This window comes from Scyliorhinus torazame, chromosome 7, assembly GCF_047496885.1.
Source record: "Scyliorhinus torazame isolate Kashiwa2021f chromosome 7, sScyTor2.1, whole genome shotgun sequence".
Lineage (NCBI taxonomy): Eukaryota > Metazoa > Chordata > Chondrichthyes > Carcharhiniformes > Scyliorhinidae > Scyliorhinus > Scyliorhinus torazame.
In genome coordinates, this window is record NC_092713.1 from 134,257,004 (window position 1) to 134,277,864 (window position 20,861).

General features: G+C 48.0%; 1 protein-coding gene across 2 annotated transcripts in view; it reads left to right on the forward strand.

The window, feature by feature from the left end:
• Positions 1-18,709: 18,709 nt before the first annotated feature.
• uap1 (UDP-N-acetylglucosamine pyrophosphorylase 1) overlaps positions 18,710-20,861 on the forward strand; it is an 80,234-nt gene continuing 78,082 nt past the window's right edge. Inside the window, exon 1 of one of the 2 annotated variants that reach the window (XM_072511514.1) lies at positions 18,710-19,652. In XM_072511514.1, coding sequence (XP_072367615.1) covers positions 19,352-19,652 — 301 coding nt within the window. In that variant the 5' untranslated portion in view covers positions 18,710-19,351. The remainder of the gene's footprint in view (positions 19,653-20,861) is intronic. The other variant, XM_072511515.1, reaches the window with a different exon arrangement.

Genomic DNA, 20,861 nt, shown 5'->3' on the forward strand with positions numbered 1-20,861 from the left:
TTGAATTGTGCTCCCTAGTTCCAGTATCTCCCTTAAGGCGATGTATCCTCTTGGTACCCACCCTGACAAATCGCCTCAAAATCTTAAATGTTTCAATAAGATCACCTCTCAATCTTCTCCAATACTAACCCAACTTGCCCAGCCTTTCCTCATAACACCCCTATTCAAGGAATTAGTCAAATGAACCTTCTCTGAACTGCTTCTGGTGTAATTATCTTGTTTTTAAGTAACAAGGCCAAAACTATACACAGTACTCCAAGATGTGGTCTCACCAACACTCTGGACAACTGGAATAAAATTTCACTACTTTTCTATTTCAGTCCTATTGCTGTAAATACTGGAATCACATTTGGCTTCCTAATTACTTGCTGCACACTTTATGTATTCATGCACCAGGGAACCTAGATCCCTCGGTACTGCAGAGTTCTGCAATCACGCTCTATTTAAATAATATCTGGCTTTTCGATTTTCCCACATTATTTTCCATTGGCCAATTTTTGCCCACTCACGTAAACTAACTTTGCAGACACCTTGGGCAGGACTTTCCGTCAGCTAATGCCGGAATCAGGGGCGAGATTCTTCGACCCCCCGCCAGGTCAGAGAATCGCCGGGGGCTGGCGCGAATCCCGCCCCCGCCGGTTGCCGAATTCTCCGGCACCGGAGATTCAGCGGGGGCAGGAATCGCGCCGCGCCGATTGGCGGGCCCCCCCCGGCGATTCTCCGGCCCGTATGGGCCGAAGTCCCGCTGCTAGAATGCCTGTCCCGCCGGTGTGGATTAAACCACCTCTCTTACCAGCGGGACAAGGCGGCGCGGGCGGGCTCCGGGGTCCTGGGGGGGGGGGGGCGGGGCGATCTGGCCCCGGAGGGTGCCCCCACGGTGGCCTGGCCCGCGATCGGGGCCCACCGATCCGAGGGCGGGCCTGTGCCGTGGGGGCACTCTTTTCCTTCCGCCTTCGCCACGGTCTCCACCATGGCGGAGGCGGAAGAGACTCCCTCCACTGCGCATGCGCGGGGATGCCGTGAGTGGCCGCTGACGCTCCCCTGCATGCGCCGCCCGGCAATGTCATTTCCGCGCCAGCTGGCGGGGCACCAAAGGCCTTTCCCGCCAGCTGGCGGGGCAGAAATCAGTCCGGCGCGGGCCTAGCCCCTCAAGGTTAGGGCTCCGCCAGTCAAGATGCGGAGGATTCCGCATCTTTGGGCGGCGCGATGCCAGACTGATTTGCGCCGTTTTTGGCGCCGGTCGGCTGACATCGCGCCGATTACGGAGAATTTCGCCCCAGGAAATGCAATTGTGCAGAGAATTGGGGCGGGATTCTCCAATAATGGGGCTAAGTGTTGACGCTGTCGTAACCGCCGGAGCGTTTTACGACGGTGTCATCTGGCCGCTAGGAGCAGCGATCCTGCGCCGCACGGGGGGCCAGCACGGCACTGGAGCACTTGGTAGCACACAGCTCCAGCTGCCGATACGGGCGCCAGCACGGCCAGCGCGGGTCCGCGCGCATGCGCGTGGGTTGCCGTCCCGCGCCGGCCCCCGGGCAACATGGCGGAGCCTTACAGGGGCCCGGCGTGGAGGAACATAGGCCCCACCCCCCAAATTAACCCGCCCGTCGATCGGTAGCCCCCGATCGCGGGCCTGGCCACCATGGAGGCCCCCACCGGAGTTGGATCCCCCCCCCCCCACCAGGACGGCCCCCGCAGCCAGAACGCAGAGGTTCCGCCGGGTAGGACCACACGCGAACGACCTCAGTGGGACTCGTGCAAACTCAGCGGGCATTCAGCTCGTCAAGCGCAGAGAATCGTCGGGGGGGGCCGCGAGCGGCGCTGCAGCGAGCACGTGGCGCCATTGCCGCCGATTCTCCGGTCACCGGAGAATCGGCGGCCCGGCGGCGGAGCAACGGGCAGGATTCGCACCCCCCCCCGGCGATTCTACGAACCCGGCGCGGGATCGGAGAATCCCACCCTCGGTCTTGATGCCAAAATCGTGGCGGGGCCAGTTTCATGCCAAATCGCAATTCTCCGATGCCTTGACTGCGGCGCCAATGCATTCCAGTCCGCACATACATTAAACGCCATTTGCATACCATTAGTGGGCCTGCACCATGATTGGCCTCAGCCATTCACCGCCTCCACCGGGGCGAATTCCCGAAGGCGAGGTTCACTTGTGCTTTTAAAAACTGAGAACCAGGCACCGTGGCTGATGAGGGAGTAAGAGGAAGTAGGACCTGGAGAGACACTGGTGAGCTGGCCAGGAGGAGGGGCCCTGCCAAGGCCATAGCAGGGGCGGGGAGGGGGGGGGGGGGGGGGGGAGGCTGTGGTGACCCCACCATGGGACCGGGACTGTGTTCAGGCACAGGCCGCCATTGCCATGGGCTGCAAGACAGCCATCTTCCTGCGCACCCTACTGACCACCCACTTTGGCTCCTGGTTCTGCAGAGTGTCACCGGCCATATGGGTGCCCCCACCCTACCACTCTCCTCACCCACCCTCTGCCATATGACCCCCCTCCCCAACCAGCTGCCACCCACCGGTGGGGCATTACATGACCTACCCAAGGGCAACACCCACAGTAACCCCACAGGGGGCTACAGAGTGTATTGCTGGCATGGGCAGTGCCAGCCAACGGTACCATTGGCAGTAGGGGCGGGCGCCAGGGCTATAGGGCACTACGGTGCTGGGCACCGATGGGGCCCAGTGTGCCGAAAAGATGGAGTGGAGGGGAACATGCAGGGGCAGAGTCCACAGTGCCAACCAGGTGAACCGTGTAGCCCGTTGGACCTGGTTGGGCACAGGAGTACGCACCATGCTAACATGGCTGCCTTCCACCTCCTGAAAACAATGGATATTGGAATACAACCAGCAATGGTGGCCTTCCTCCTAGTCACCGCAGCCCTTAGGGATGCATTGAGGTTGTACGAACTGGAGTTGCTCGAGGAGGAGGAAGCTGCAGCAGTGGAGCGTGCCAAAGAACAAAGAACAATACAGCACAGGAACGGGCCCTTCGGCCCTCCAAGCCTGCGCCAATCACGTGTCTTATCTCGACCAACTGCCTGCATACTTCTATACCCTGTCTGTTCATGTGTCTATCCAGATAAGTCTTAAACGCCGCTAACATATCTGCCACAACCACCTCACTTGGCAGTGCATTCCAGGGCACCACCACCCTCTGCATAAAAAACCTCCCCCACACATCCTTCACTGAACCTTTCCCCCCTCACCTTTAACCTGTGCCCCCTTGGAATGGTAATTTCTGCCCTGGGAAAAAGCCTCCAACTGTTCACCCTAACTATACCCCTAATCATTTTATACACTTCTATCAGGTCATCCCTCAGCCTCCGTCTCTCTAGGGAGAACAATCCCAGTTTATTCAATCTCTCCTCATAGCTAATACGGTCCATATCAGGGAAAATCCTGGTAAACCTTTTCTGAACTCTCTCCAGAGCCTCCACGTCCTTCTGGTAGTGCGGTGACCAGAACTGGACACAGTATTCCAAATGTGGCCTAACCAACATTCTATATAATTGTAACATAATTTTCAAGCTTTTATACTCGATACCCCGTCCTTTGAAGACAAGCATGCCATATGCCATATGCTTTCTTTACCACCATTTCCACCTGTGGTGCCACTTTCAAGGATCTGTGGACCTGCACGCCCAGATCTCTGTGTCTCTATGCTTCTGATGGCTCTGCCATTTATTTTATTGCTCCCACCCGAATTGGATCTACCAAAATGCATCACCTCGCATTTATCCGGGTTAAATTCCATCTGCCATTTCTCTGCCCAATTTTGCAGCCTATCTATATTCTGTTGTAGTCTCTGACAATCTTTGTCACTAACCGTAACTCCTGGAATCTTAGTATTATCCGCAAACTTGCTAATCAGACACGCTACGTTTTCTCCCAAGTCATTTATATATATTACGAAGAGCAGAGGTCCCAGAACTGATCCCTACAGAACACCACTAGTTACAGACCTCCATTCGGAAAAACACCCTTCCACTGCTACCCTATGTTTTCTATGGCCAAGCCAGTTCTGGATCCATCCAGCTAGAGAATGCCGCAGAGGAACAGGAGGCAGCCGCTATGGAAGGAGAGCCGGCCACCCAACAGGCTGAAGAGGAGGAGGTGCAAAGGGGGCACAGCTTGAGGCCTCTTGTATACTGGAAGCACCTGTCATTCGAGGACCCTGCCGGACCAGACACATCGTCGAAGATTCCAGCTAAGCAGGGGGACAGTGTGACAAATCTGCCAGATCATGGCGCATCTGGCACCATGGGGGAATGGGGAAGGACAGCTGCTCCCAATGGCCATCAAGGTGACGGTCGCCCTTGTCATGGGAATGTCACTTTAAGAAATGTTTGTCTGCTCAAGTGGCTGCAGTGATGTCAGAGTGTGGGTGGAGCTGAGCTCTGGCTCTGCTTTTAGTTTCGCTTTAAGGAAAAGCTTGGATGTGTCTGTGTTTTTTTAGTTTTGTTTTAGAACAAAGAACAAAGAAATGTACAGCACAGGAACAGGCTCTTCGGCCTTCCAAGCCCGTGCCGACCATGCTGCCCGACTAAACTACAATCTTCTACACTTCCTGGATCCGTATCCCTCTATTCCCATCCTATTCATGTATTTCTCTAGATGCCCCTTAAATGTCACTATCGTCCCTGCTTCCACCACCTCCTCCGGTAGCGAGTTCCAGGCACCCACTACCCTCTGTGTAAAAAACTTGCCTCGTACATCTACTCTAAACCTTGCCCCTCTCAGCTTAAACCTATGCCCCCTAGTAATTGACCCCTCTACCCCGGGGAAAAGCCTCTGACTATCCACTCTGTCTATGCCCCTCATAATTTTGTAGACCTCTATCAGGTCGCCCCTCAACCTCCGTCGTTCCAGTGAGAACAAACCGAGTTTATTCAACCGCTCCTCATAGCTAATGCCCTCCATACCAGGCAACATTCTGTAAAGCCTCCACATCCTTCTGGTAGTGTGGCGACCAGAATTGAACACTATACTCCAAGAGTGGCCTAACTAAGGTTCAATACAGCTGCAACATGGCTTGCCAACTCTTATACTCAATGCCCCGGCCAATGAAAGCAAGCATGCCGTATGCCTTCTTGACTACCTTCTCCACCTGTGTTGCCCCTTTCAGTGACCTGTGGACCTGTACTCCTAGATCTCTCTGACTTTCAATACTCTTGAGGGTTCTACCATTCACTCTATATTCCCTACCTGCATTAGACCTTCCAAAATGCATTATCTCACATTTGTCTGGATCAAACTCCATCTGCCATCTCTCTGCCCAAGTCTCCAAACAATCTAAATCCTGCTGTATCCTCTGACAGTCCTCATCGCTATCCACAAGGTGTAATTTTGATCTCTCTGCCATCTAAAGACTATCTCTAGATCATTTGGTGAATTCAGGGTGATAACTGCTCTCAGTAGAGAATTTAAACCTGATGTGCTTCTGTAAAAATGTTTTTTGTCTTATGGATGTTAAAAGGAAAGTTTAAGGATTACTTAGAGTGTTGTATTCTCTGGGGGTTGTATTTGAATTGATGGTTGCTAAGATGTTCACTGTATGTTTTAAAAAGGTTAACTGAGTTCATAGAATAAACATTGTTTTGCTTTAAAAAATACTTTTAGATTTCTGCTGCACCACACTTGTAGAGCGGGCCATGTGCTCCCCATACCACAATCTAGTAAAAGTCGTGGGTCAGGTGATCTCCATGATATACTTTGGAGTTCTCTAAACCCTGGCCCATAACAAATTGGGGGCTCGAGGGGAATAAAAGTCTATCTATTGGGTTGGCTTTGGGAACTTAAAGATGGTGAGGGGTCAGCATATTGTGGTAGCTTTTCAGGTGTGGTATTTTAATTTTTAAGTCGGGAGTATGTTGTGGACAATGGCTCTTTCAGAGGCTCAGACGTTTTTCGGGGTGGAGATGGTCACACGCAGTACCTTACGGACAGAGACTAAAAACAGACTGTTAGATTTGTCAAATACATTTAACATTACCTGCCAAGGTACGAAAAGATGAAGTACTTACGGTTGTAGCTGAGCATTTAAAATTGCCTGAGGTACAGTCTGACGCATTAGAAATGGCAAAACTTCAGTTACAACTCAAGCAACTTGAACATGAAAAACAATTAAAGCAGCTTGAATACAAAATGCGAGAAAAAGAAAGAATAGCCCTAGCGGAACAAAAAGAGAGAGAAAGGGAGTTACAGATCAGGGGAAAAGAAAAAGAGAGAGAAAGAGAAAGAGAGGAAAAAGAAAAAGAGAGAGAAGAAAGGAGAAAAGAAATAATGACCCTAGCAGAAAAGAAAGAGAAAGTGAAATACAGATCAGGGAAAAAGAAAGAAAGAGAGAGAGGAAAAAGAACGAGAGAGAGAGGACAGGGAAAGAGAGAGAGAGTTTGAACTTCGGAAAATGGCCATGAAACATGACAGTCAGTTAAGATTGGCGGATGGAAAGAAAAACGTTCAGTTGGAGGATAATGAGGAGGATGAAGCGAAAGAGCTTCATAGTCGAAGGCTTGTTGGGGATCTATTTAAGTATGTCCAAGCATTACCAAGGCTTAATGAGAAGGAGGTAGAAGCCTTTTTCATTTCATTTGAGAAGGTGGCTAAACAAATGAAATGGCCACAGGAGATGTGGGTATTACTGATTCAAACAAAGTTGGTAGGTAGAGCTAGTGAAGTGTTTGCATCACTATCAGAGGAGGTATCTGAGACGTATGAGGAGGTGAAAAAATCCATCTTAGGTGCATATGAACTACTGCCTGAAGCCTACAAAGGTTTAGAAATTTAAGGAGAGAACCAGGTCAAACATACATGGAGTTTGAAAGGATCAAACAGAGTAATTTTGATAGGTGGATAAGGGCTTTGAAAATAGACCAAACGTATGAAGCTCTCAGAAAAATTATACTTTTGGAGGAGTTTAAAAATTCAATTCTTGATGTAGTGAGAACTCACGTGGAAGAGCAGAGGGTTAAAACTGAGATTAGCAGCAGAAATGGCAGGTGATTATGAATTTGTTCATAAATCAAAGTTTGGTTAACAACATCCATTTCAGCCTGTGAGGGATAGAAACTGGGGACATGAGAAATACTCAAGTGGTAATGATAAAGGTGATCTGATGGGAGATAATAAGAAGAGTGTACCTCAGATTAAAAAGGAAATGCAGGAGGGTGGAAGAGACATGAAAAGTTTAAAATGTTTTCACTGGAATAAACTAGGCCATGTAAAGTCACAGTGTTGGTGGTTGAAGAAAAGCACTGGGAAGGCTGATACGGTAAAACAGGATAAGACAGTGGGGTTTGTTAAAGTGGTAAAGGAAAGCCCAAGTGAAGCGAAGGGGGTGCAAAAGATTGTACAGCCTGATCAAGAGGTGATTGATAAGAAGGTGCCAGATCTCCTTAAAGAATTTACTTATGTGGGTAAAGTTTACTCATGTGTACCAGGAGGAGCAGGTAAAGAATTCACAATTTTATGAAATAGGGGAGCTGGTCAATCCTTGATGGTAAGAGATGAGGAGTTATGTAGTTTGGGTGGAATATTGCCAGAATAGGTGGTAATATGCTGAATTAAGGGGGAGAAGAGTAGTGTTCCATTATATAAGGTAAGGTTGGAAAGTCCAGTGAAGAGTGGTGATGTGGTAGTAGAAGTAATAGAGAAACTATCTTGTCCAGGAATACAGTTTATCTTGGGTAACGATATAGCTGGATCACAGGTGGGAGTGATGCCTACTGTGATTGATAAGGCAGTGGAAAAATCAGACAACTGAAGTGTTGAAGGACGAATAACCTGGGATTTTTCTGGATTGTGCAGTAACAAGGTCGCAAAGTCACAGGTTAAGACAAGAGGAGAAATCAGAGAGTGAAGATAAAGGTGAAGTGCCATTATCAGAAACGATTTTTGATCAGATGGTTGGAAAAGAACAGGGGGGGATGAGGCGCATATTTTTAGTTCAGGAAAATTGGTGGAGTTCCAACAGAAAGATGTAGAAATAAACCAGACGTATCAGAAAGCATACACGGAAGAGGAATCTGAGTGTATACCAGAGTGTTATTACCGTAAAAGTGATGTCTTGATGAGAAAATAGAGACCTTTACATATGCAGGCGGATGAAAAGTGGGCAGAAGTTCATCAAGTGGTATTGCCGGTAGGGTATAGAAAGGAGGTGTTGTGAGTAGCACATGAGGTACCAGTGGGAGGTCATTTAGGAGTAAGGAAAACTCAAGGTAAAATCCCCCAAAAATGTTATTGGCCTGGACTGCATAAAGATGTAGTTACATTTTGTCGATCATGTCACACATGTCAAGCGATAGGGAAACCGCAAGCAGTGATAAAACCAGCACCCTTAATACCCATTCTAGCATTTGAGGAACCTTTTACAAGGGTCCTAATTGATTGCGTAGGACCGCTTCCTAAAACAAAAAGTGGGAATCAATATCTTTTGACTATAATGGATCTACTAGGTTTCCAGAGGCCATTCCAGTATGCAATATTACAGCTAAAAAGATTGTGGAGGAGATATTTAAATTCTTTACTAGATATGGACTACCCACAGAAATACAATCGGATCAAGGATCAAATTTTACCTCAAAGTTATTCAAAGAAGTTATGGATAGCTTAGGAATATAACAATTTAAATCAACTGCGTACCATCCAGAATCGCAGGGAGCGTTAGAAAGGTGGCATCAGACACTAAAGACAATGTTGAGGGCTTATTGTCAAGGTTATCCAGAGGATTGAGATAAAGGAATTCCATTCATACTGTTTGCAGTTAGGGATGCACCTAATGAGTCAACCAAATTCAGTCCTTTTGAGCTCATTTTTGGTCAGGAGGTAAGAGGACTACTTAAATTGATGAAGGAAAAATTGGTGAGTGAGCAACATGTCAAATTTTAGGGAATGATTACATAGAGCAGGTGAATTGGCTAGACAGCATTTAAAAGGTGCACAACATGTGATGAAACGGGTAGCGGACAAGAAATCCAAAGTTCGTAGTTTTGCCTGTGGAGATAAAGTTTTAATATTATTACCAATGGTAGCTGAACCTTTAAAAGCAAGGTTTTGTGGACCTTATCAGATTGAAAGAAAATTAAGTGAGGTGAATTATGTGGTAAGAACGCTGGATAGAAGGAAAACTCACCGAGTGTGTCATGTGAATATGCTTAAAAAGTACTTTGAAAGGGAAGGAGAGCAAAAAGAGGAGGTTTTAATGATTCTAACTCTAAATGACGACCCGAATCCAGATGACTGCGACTTTGACATACCTCAAATTAAATTGGAAAACGAGGATGTTCTTAAAAATTGGGATAAATTGTTGAGTTACCTTCCAGAGGAAAAACGGACTGACCTGAAAGAGTTATTAATATCACATGGGTAGGTTTGTGGAGATAAATTGGGAAGTACTAAAATGGCTATACATGATGTAGATGTGGGAAACGCTGTTCCAATTAAACAACATCCATACAGACTTAACCCTTTTTCAATCGACTTCAGGAGGCGGGTTTGATGATAAACCTAGCCAAAAGTGAATTTGGAAAAGCCCAAGTCACTTTCCTTGGCCATGCAATCGGACAGGGTCGAATGGTCCCTCGGGATGTTAAAACAAACGTTACTGGGGAGTTTCCAATACCCTTGACACAAAGGGAAATAATGCGATTTCTTGGCATGATTGGATTTGATCCAACATTGGTGCCAATTTTTTGTAGCATGGTTGCTCCACCGATGGACTTGCTGAAGAAAAGTCGAAAAGTTCAGTGGACAGAGGAGTTTCAACAGGAATTTGACTGCCTGAAAGCGGTGATAATCAATGCTCCTGTGTTGGAGAATTACAAGTGACTCTGTGATCAGATTGAACTAAAGTATCTGACTTTAAAGAGAAATGCCGAGGCATAAAGAAATGGATGGATCGTGCAGAGACCTTCTTGGCCAAAGAAACTGTCAATCAAGAAGAGGTTTGGTAGAGGAAGAAGAACTAAAGTGGACTATGTTATTATACCTGTTTGCGTGTGTTGCTTTTAAAACAACAAAGTATATTTACTGTGTGCATTTCTTAAAGGCTAGTGAAAAGGTGAAAAATGAAACCATCTTGAAGTTGATGATTTATTTATTTTTTCTTGGGGGGGGGGGAAGAGGTGTCATGGGAATGTCACTTTAAGAAATGTTTGTCTGCTCAAGTGGCTGTAGTGATATCAGAGTGTGGGTGGAGCTGCGCTCTGGCTCTGCTTTTAGTTTCATTTTGAGGAAAAGCTTGGGTGTGTCTGTGTTTTTTTAGTATTGTTTTAATGTTGGAGCTGCAGCCAGCCAAAGGTGTAATTTTGATCTTAGAGTGTTGTATTCTTTGGGGGTTATATTTGAATTGATGATTGCTAAGATGTTCACTGAATGTTTTAAAAATGTTAACGGAGTTCATAGAATAAATATTGTTTTGCGTTAAAAAATACTTTTAGATTTCTGCTGCACCACACCTGTAGAGTGGGCCGTGTGCTCCCCATACCACAATCTAATAAAAGTCATGTGTCAGGTGATCTCCATGATACACTTTGGAGTTCTCTAAACCCTGGCCCATAACACCCTGAACTTCAACGCCACGGGCCCTGTCCAGGCACCTAGTGGGGATCTGTCTAGGATCTCACAGATCTTGGTGCACGGAGGCCCAATATGCCCAGTCGGCATTATCCATCCATTTCAATGTGGACCAAGCCCACCAGCATGCCTGGGCAGTGGGGTCCGCCGCCATCGCCGAGAAGACCTGGGTCCAGGGGGTGATTGACGGGATGCATGTCACCCGATGGGCACCTGTAGATGACAGGGCAGGCTTCAGAAACCAAAAGAGGTTCCACTCGATGAACGCGCAGCTGGTGTATGACCATCAGATTCGCAGCATGCACGCCTGCGCCTGATACCCGGGCAATGTGCACGACACATTCATCCTGGCACACACAACGATTCCCAGCTGGGAGGGTTGGCTCCTGGGCGACAGAGGTTATCCGTTGCAGTCGTGGCTAATGACACATATCCGGAGGCCACAGACCAATGAGGAGACCCGCTACAATGATGCCTATGCCGCAACCAGGGGCATGATCGAACGGTGCTTCAGCATCCTGAAGATGTGGTTCAGGTATGTAGACTGCTGTGGAGGGGCCCTCCAGTATGATGCTGGGAGGGTTGTGCGCATCGTGACGGCCTGCTGCATCCTGTACAACATTGCACAACACAGGGGAGACATACTGGAGGAGGAGGATGAATGCCAGTCCTCATCTAATGAGGAGGATGCAGGGGAGGACGAGGTTGGGCAGGAAATGGTGCCTGAGCAGGCAAGGGAGGCCGCAAAATGTGTTGCCCAAGTCCAACATGCAAGGGACGCTCTGATCACCTCCAGGTTCACTGACTGAGGGGGAGGGGGGCAGCTCAGACCAGTCCAGTCCACCCCTCACATCCTTCTGACAGAGCACTGAGGCAGGTTGTCACATTGTGCAGAGCAGGGGGGTTTAATGTGAATACATATATCCAGATACATGCCCTAGCCCCTAAAATTTAACTGCGCCCAGCTCCCGTGCTAACTGGTGTCTACTTTTCTGGCCTTACGGGCCCTAACACTACGTCTAGGTGGAACCCCAAACAGTACATCAGGAGTGGAGGTGGCCTGCTGCAGTTCCCGCCCTGTGACCTGGTCCATTATGGCGGGCGTCTTCTGCGGTGACCAGCCCTGGATGGGCCCAGCTGCTGTTCGGGTGTCCCAGGTGGTGTGATGCTACTCTTTTCTGCCCGCTGCCCATCAAATGCAGCAGAAACAGGAGGGGTGGGGGGGTGGGGGAATGTCCGAGGTGCTGTGGTGTTCCGGCATCACCCCTGCCGGAGTCACCTGCATGGGTCCCATCACCTCCTTCTCCCTCGGGGTGTCTGATGGCCCCGGGTTACTCCATGTGGCGGAGTGGAGCTAAGCCTTGAGGCTTCCCCGCCACCAGCGCAACCAGTCCTGAAGTCCCTCTGCCGTCTCGACCAGGGTCTGCATTCTCGCAGCCATGCAGCACAGGGAGTGGACCATGCTCAGGGGCACCGCTGCATTGTCCAGGTGACTCGGCCAGTGCCCACATAGAGTGACCTAGGCTTTGGACATCTTGACTCCTGGCCAACACCTTCACCCCCGAGGCAACCACCGCAAACGCCACCCGTGCGGTTTCGGCCTGGGTGGCGCGCATGGTCGGCATACGGTTGGTCTCCTCCACCTGTGCTTGCAGGTGCTGGATGATAGCCGAGAACCCCTCATGCAGTCCCTGGCTCCGCGTCTGCATCTCCATGGTCAATGGGACTGTCCGTTCCAGAAGCCTGAAACCCATCCGGATGGCAGCTAAAAATAATGATCATTATTAGTGTCACATGTAGGCATACATTAACACTGCAATGACGTTGTTGTGAAAATCCCCTCGGCACCGCACTCCAGCGCCTGTTCTGCTACATAGAGGGAGAATTCAAAATGTCCAATCCACCGAATAAACACGTCTTTCAGGACTTGTGGGAGGAAAGCTGAGCACCTGGAGGAAACCTACGCAGACACGGGGAGAACGTGCAGACTCCACACAGACAGTGGCCAAGCCAGGAATCAAACCTGGGTCCCTGGCGCTGTGAAGCAACAGTGCTACTGCTGTGCTACCATGTCGCTCTAGTCCCTGGGATCGGCCTGTCCTCTGACCGTCCTCTCCTTGAGAGTTCCTATCTCCACTTGATGATACCTGATCAGCTCTGTGGTATGAACCAGATAGTGTCCCAGGAACCCCTTCTCCTAAGTGACCAACCAAGGTGAGTGGTTCTGGGATGCTGGAGGGTGTTTGAGCCAGCTGTGACAGGAAATCTGTGACATCGCCGGACTCGAACTCCGGGCTGGCCTGGTCTTGGATTGATGGCTCCAGTCAGTGTTGGTATCATCCTTGTCGCTGCTCGGCATCTGGGGCTATGGCACTGGCTGTGGCAGGGAACACCAAAAGGACCTGCCCCATCATCAGCAGGTCCTGCAAGACGCAAGACAGGACGCATGATTAGACCGCAGGCTGGGGAGAGGGAGTGGGGTGGTGGGGGTGTGGAGCAATGATGTGGGGGTGCCGCTCTCCTCACTGCCATCTTGTTGGCTGGGATGGTGTGCGTGGGGTGTGAGTATATGCGGCTGCAGCTTGTCAGTCTCCTGAGTGTCCATTGTGAATCCAGTGAATCCGGCACAGTTTCTCATTGGAATAGATTGTGTTTCATGTGGCGTCGGTGCTAGCCCCTCAATGGTCACTGAATTGGTTCAGGTGCAGCGCCAGTTTTGCTGTCATAGAAGTCCACGAATCCTGCCCCGGTGTCAACACTTAATCTCAGGAATGGAGAATTCCGCCGACATTTTCTTCACAATCTACCCTCCTACCTATCTTTGTGTCATCAGCAAATTTAGAAACCATACATTCCATCCTTTCTTCCAAGTCATTGATATAGATTGTATATAGTTGAGGCCCCAGTACTGAACACTGTGGCAATCATTAGTTACAGCTTGACAGCAGAACAATTACCCCTTTATCCCTACTCTCTGCTTCCTGTTAGCTAATCAATCACCCTTTCATTCTAATATGTTACCTCCTACATAATAAGCTCCCTTTTTGTGTAGCAATCCTTAATGGCACCTTATCAAATTCCTTTTGGAAACTAGGTAGACCACGACGACTGGTTTCCCTTTATACATTTTTCTTGTTATTTCCTCAAAGGCCTCTAATAAATTAGTCAAAAATCATTTTTCTTTCACCAAACCTTGTTGCTTTGTATGAGCAGAGATTTTCAAAGTGCCCTTCTATAACCTCCTTAATAATAGTTTTTAGCGAGGGTGGCATGTGGCGCAGTGGATAGTACTGGGACTGTGGTGCTGAGGACCCGGGTTCGAATCCCGGCCCTGGGTCACTGTCTGTGTAGAATTTGCACATTCTCCCCATGTCTGCGTGGGTTTCACCCCCACAACCCAAAAGATGTGCAGGTTAGGTGGATTGGTCATGCTAAATTGCCCCTTAATTGGGAAAAAAATAATTGGGTACTCGAAATTTATTTAAAAAAAATAAAAGTTATTAACATTTTCTCTAAGTTGTTAGGCAAACTGTCTTGTAGTTTCCAACCCTTTAACCCCCTCTTTTCTTGTGCCGAAGAATTACTTTTGCTATTTTCCAATCTGATAGAACCTTTCCGATATGTAGGGAAGTTTAGAAAATTACAAACAATCGATCTACTATCTCTGTAGCCACTTATTTTAAGACCCCAAGATGCAGGCCATCAGGTCATGGGACTTGTCAGACTTTAGTTCTAATAGTTTTCTCAGTACACTTTCACTGGTGGTTATAATTGTTTTGAGTTTCTCCCTTTCACTTCTTCATTTACAAGTATTTCTTTTTTAAATAAATTTAGAGTGCCCAATTCTTTTTAATTTCCAGTTAAGGGGGCAATTTAGCATGGTCAATCCACCTACTCTGCACACCTTTTTGGGTTATGGGAGTGAGACCCACGCCGACACGCGTGTGGTGATATGCATATGCATAGTAATGTATATAGTTAGATTTGCAACCTCCGCCCAGCAGGTGGGGACAGAGATCCACCACATAACTCCAGAGATCGGGCAGTTGGTAGTAAGTTGTACTCGAGGACAGTCGCATTAGAGGTAGCTCCAGGAGAATTCACTTATTGTTACCGTTTCTATCATGGTTCCTTTAGTTATCTTTCCATGTGTTCATTTTGTAAATTAACTATATTACTAGTAAAGAACTAGATGTTGTGTGTGCATCTTTACCACCACCAAAACACAGAACATAACATGGTACCAGGGAAATTGAACAATTGAAGATAACTACGGAGAAGACAGGACGAAACAGACCGAAGAATGAAAAAAGCAAATTCTTCCATCTACCTGGTAAACTACTAAGGGCAACTGGAACTCAATGCACAGAAAGACTGTGAAGTTAGAGATGGAAGGTCTGAAGGCACCTCACCAGCTTCAAGTCACCGGTAATGTAGATGAGAATTGGCATGTTTTTAAGCAGCAATTCAAGCTCTCTGTTACAGCCCTTGGCCTGCAGGCATAGCCTGACGAGAGGTATTGGTGAGAAAAATTCTGTCTCTCACATTATATTCAATTCTGTCTCTCACATTATATGACTGTGGGACATGTTGGTGGGAAATCCTGCTTTTTGCATTATACAACTAATTATTAATTATATTACAAATTGTAGCTAACTTTGCAGCTCGATATGCTTTCTGTGCCTGCTACTAGACAGTCCTGTGTGCGAAACAAATGACTCATCGCCAGGTGCTGACCCAGAGACAACGGACTATTCACAAACTTTGCCCAAGGTCTAAATGCCTTAAGATAACCCTGCTCGGCCCGGCGAGCTACAAGCTGAAGAACTAGCAACACCAGGAAAAGGCTGCAGATTACAAACTAATAACCATTTATGGCATGACTGAGATAATGGAGGACTAATTAGTTGCATGTAATGAATTGTGACTCGAATAAAGGTGATTGGCTGTATGTAAATGAGACTACAAACTGATTTCGCTTTTGAATCTGTATATTAACCCGTGTGAGCCTTAGCTCAAGTGAGAAAGGGTGCTGCAATAGGCTGCAGAGCCTCAGGCCTTTTCTCCCAGAATTCTGATATAATAAACTGCATTTTTTACTTATACTCAGGCCTTCGTGTGAGTATTTTCACCTCTAACAAGAGGCATATTGCGTTGCTGCTCACGGTAGCAAGTCCTCAAGCGATCGAAATTTATAATACTTTTGCGTTCGACAGCGAAGCAGAAAGCAAGAGCTTTGATGAAGTAATACAATACTCTGATCGACATTGCCCACCCGAAAAAAATTAAACGTTTGAGCATTACATCTTTTGCACACTTACTCAGAAGGCTGGCGAATCGTTTGATAGTTTTCTAACCGACTTCCGTTTGAAGGCAAAATCGTGCAATTTTAGTACTTTAAAGTCGTCAATAACCACGATCAGATAGTGTTCGGGATATCAAATAACAAGGTATGCAAGAAGATATTGAGGAAAGGTGAGCTTCAACTAGGAAACACAATCACGGTTTGTCATGCCTGCGAGCTAATCTGCACAGCAGATTAGCACGTTCAATCTGAAACATTTTGGTGCCAATGTGGGAGAAGATGCCAGAACCATAAGCATTGTGACGCAGTCGAATAAGAACCAGGGTCCCAATGTGGGCATCCATTTTAAGCGACCAACCGGGTCCGCCAGTTTATGCCAGCGATGCGGCAATCGACATTTGCCACGACAATGTCCAGCATTTGGGAATGTGTGTTCCAAGTGTTGCAGAAAAAAATCACTTTGCGAAGCAATGTTTTTCACGTCCAACAGTGGACCAAACAGGATCCGTCAACGTGATTGATGAGATGTGCATTAAAGACCTGTTTTTCGTTGATCTGATTTTGACTGAGGACACAATGAAAAATAAATGAAAATCGCTTATTGTCACAAGTAGGCTTCAAATGAAGTTACTGTGAAAAGCCCCTAGTCGCCACATTCCAGCGCCTGTTCGGGGAGGCTGTTACGGGAATTGAACCGTTATGCTGGCCATCCTTGGTCTGCTTTCAAAGCCAGCGATTTAGCCCTGTGCTAAACAGCCCCTTGAGTCTGAATATGCAAAGTGAAGAAGTCTTACTTACTAGTTGCGGCAATAGTGAAGGTGATGCCGATACCATGGAAGACAGATGGACAATTCCATCGATGCCGAATCACACACTGATCAAATGCAAGCTCGACACAGGAGCGAAGTCAAACCTTATCAGTTTGTCAGATTTGAACGGACTACGAGTTAAACCGAAAGACGTCAATCAAACAAGACTACTGAAAGCTACAATGGGAATGAGATTGGGAACATGTGAGCTCGAAGCAACAGATGTCACATCATACCATTTTCCATTGTGGACACGGAACGCGAGTCTATCATGGGAGCGGAAGAGCAGGCACTTGAGCTTGTTGAGAGGCTGCACATTCCAGACAGCACTGCGACCAAGGATGAATGCAAATGGCAATGAGATCAAGAAAAGGAGGGGTCGGATGCTTTATTGACTCTTTTAATTGCACTCTTTTAATGTTTTTAAGTTTCCATTGATCTTTGTTACATTCGGGCAGGATCCCTATCAGGAGTGGCCCATTTTTGCTTTGTCCCTAAGTTTGTTTCCTTTCTTATATATGGTTGACCTCAAAAGAGTAGCCAATCCACCTAGCCTGCACATCTTTGCGTTGTGGGGGTGAGACCCACACAGACATGGGGAGAATGCAACGGACAGTGACCTGGGGCTGGGATCGAACCCAGGTCCTCGGTGCCATGAGGCGGTAGTGTTAACCACTGCGCTACCATGCCGCCCCGGCACCTGTTCAAAACCAAACGCTTTACAACTGATTGACAGTTAACTGCCACTGGCAGGCAGGTTCTGATAAACTTAGAACTTTAGAAATTCTAGTTTAATCAAGGTAAACTAGGCTTCCGCTTTTATAGATTCCACTTATCAATACTTGTCAGGACTTCCCACTGTCTCCAAATTCCCAATTAAGTCACTCTATTTAAATGCCATTCTGTTTCAGAGCCACTCTGCGCCGCAACCACTCAGGACGTGACTTTGCAATAATCTGATTTAGCCGTCAATCTACCATAAAGGAAACAGCACTGTAGAATAAATCAGGATAGCTTGACATCCATATGATAGGATGCTACCAGCAGCACCAATGTAGAAGTACCTACCCGACTCGGGTAAGAAATCACAAAACACCAGAGTCATAGTTACGCCCAAGATAATTAATGTTTAAGACGGTAAATCGGGTGCCCATCAAGCTGCTTTGTCCAAGATTATGTTGAGTTTCAAATGCTGCACTTAGCTAGGCAAGTGGAGAGTATTCCATTACTTATGCCTTGTAAATGATGGACAGCCTTTGGGGAGGCAGGAGGTCAGTGACCATTTGCAGAATTCCCAGGCTCTGGCCTGTTCTTGTTGCTGTGGTGATATGCATCACTGTAAATACACAAGGGGTTAATGTAGGTACACTAGGACTGAGTAAACACTAGAGGGAGCACCAGACATCATGACACACAGACATTCAACCAATAGGTCAGTAAGATAGGACACGACCAATGGGCAGTCAAGACACCCAGAGGTGATACTACCACAAGGGGGCAACCCATATAAAAGGACAGGGCACACATGCTCTTTCACTTTCCACAGGCGCAGATCGGAAACATCACACCCACACGTGGATTAGAGCAGACTGGTTAGTTAGATTGAGTTACTATAGTAAGATCAGCAGGAGAGTCGAACTCAAGTAGGAGAATTGTTAACTGTTCAATAAATGTGTTAAACCTATCTCCAAGTCTGAACCTTCCTTTGTCAGAGTATATATCAAGGAAGCACCTTATGCTGCATGAAGAAGCATAACACAACAGTTGCCACAGTATTTATATGGCTGGTCCAGTTCAGATTTTGGTCAATGGTCACCCCCAGAATGGGGCAGGGATTCAACAGATATTAATATCAAGGAAAAGATAGTTAGATTTTCGGTGTGGGTGTTATCATCGAAAATGTGTCACCGGGAATGTAGGTCTACGTGCACTTTGGGAATGCGGATGTGTGCGGGGTGAGCACGGGGGAACTCCCTGCCCCGCGGTGGTGTCTTGGCAGCCGAGCAGAGCCGCCCTGTTCGTTGTCGGTCCTGCTGATAAGAGGAGGAGGAGGCGGCAACACCGCCGACTATTGTGTGTTCGTCCGTGAGGCGGGTCCTGGCCTCGCACAGAAAGCCTGCGGTAGCGCCACGTCAGTGAGGCTGGCGGAAGGAATGAGGGAGGGCCGCTTTCGCATTGAGCCGAGAGGGGAAGGCGATCGGGCAGCAGCGGAGAGGACATGAGAGAGAGGCGGGGCGGTACAGCCCCATCCGTGTCCATCAACTCCGTGTGCTTACTGACACCTTTGAGATGCTGTGACTTTAAATCCGAGTGTAGCCGGACACGGAAAGGCGTGTATGCTATCAGTGGGACAGCGTTTTACTTAAAATCCGCTAATATATATTTTTCAGCAGGTTATTTTTTAAATAAGCGATTACTCACCGTATTAACGGTCGGAACCGAAGGATTGTACATTTTAAATACTATTCGGCGTTCAGTAAATCCGCCTCAATTTTGAAATTTCAAAACATATTTAAATTGATAATAACTATATAATATTTTGCTATATAATTTTTTTTGAATTTGCCTCCGCTGAGCTCGCGCTCGGTTCAAACCGGATTTCGAACGCGGGGTCGGTTGGTCCGGGCGGCTCAGGGTGAGGGAGGGGGGGGGGATGGACGGGGAGCTGGCCGCCCAGCGGCAGCAGCTGGAGCCGGCCGGACAGGCTCACTTACTCCGCTTTTGGGACGAGCTGAACGAGGCCGAGCGAGCCGAGCTACTGGGCGACCTGCGCGGCTGTCACTTCGCCGAGATCACGCGCTTCTTCGAGCGGGCCATGCAGGTGCCGGCGGCGCTCCAGAGGCGGCGGCAGCAGCAGCAGAAGCAAATCGACGAGCAGATGGAGCCGGTGCCCAGGGACGTGCAGGGCAGCGTGACCAGAGACGAGGGGCGGCTGCCCGAATGGGAGGCGGAGGGTGAGTCCGTGTTGGGCACTTTTTCCCCCCCCTTAATCCGATTTGAAACTTCAGCTGGGTAGGCACTCTGCACCAAGCGGTGCCTATAGACCTCGAACCGGCAGTACATGCCGCCACAGCGAGGGGGATGGGGCGGCGGTGGAGTTGGCGATGGGGTGACAGCTGCGAGCCATTAACAAAAGTGAGTTTCAGTAAAAGAGGAAGAAAAACGTGTTTTCCATGCAGCATGGGACGCACATGGTTTTACAATCCCAGTCACTTAATTGTATCCAGATGCCTGGGAAAACAGATTTATTTTTGCTGTCCATCGGTCTTCTAAACCCCTAATTGTTGATGTGCTCAGTACTTTTTTTTAAAGTTTAGAGTACCCAATTCATTTTTTCCAATTAAGGGGCAATATAGCGTGGCCAATCCACCTACCCTGCACATCTTTTGGGTTGTGGGGGCGAAACCCACGCAGACATGCGGAGAATGTGCAAACCCCACACCCAGAGCCGGGATCGAACCTGGGACCTCGGTGCCGTGAGACTGCAGTGCTACCACTGTGCCACCGTGCTGCCCTGTGCTCAGTACTTATGTTTTGTTCAACTGCTGCATGCTTTCTCCCACTGTCATTGATGAAACAGCATCAATGATATTTGTTTTCCCTGCCCACCTTGATTGGTCAACCAAGGGCGAGCCTGTTGATGGGGTTTATTTGGTGAGTGGTGCCTGGCACAAACGGGCACCCAACTTGCGTATGGTTGCCAGTGGTTGGTGGAAATGGTGGGTAAGAGGGCGGCATGCTGAGAGCAAAAACAATTGATGGTAAGGGGAGCCCAACAACAAAACTACTCTGACCGCCAAGATTCTTGCTGTGAGAAACGGAGATGAAAGGAATGGGAAGGGTGGATGCAATGATAAATTTGGTGAAGTGCAGCAAAATGGCAGGGGCAATTTGATGCAACTTATTATTTGGAAACTTTGTGCTAAAAGTGAGAATTTGCTAGATTTGAATGAAAAACTTTTAGGAGGGCTGCCAGACAAATTAGAACAGTACATCAGTAATGATTCCATAAGCGAAGAAGATAGTTGCAGTCTTTACCCTCCACAGTTTTTACACAGTCTGATTTGGGTGGCTGTTGCTTCACAGCTCCAGGGTCCCAGGTTCGATTCCCGACTTGGACCACTGTCTGAGCGAAGTCTGCACATTCTCCCTGTGTCTGCGTG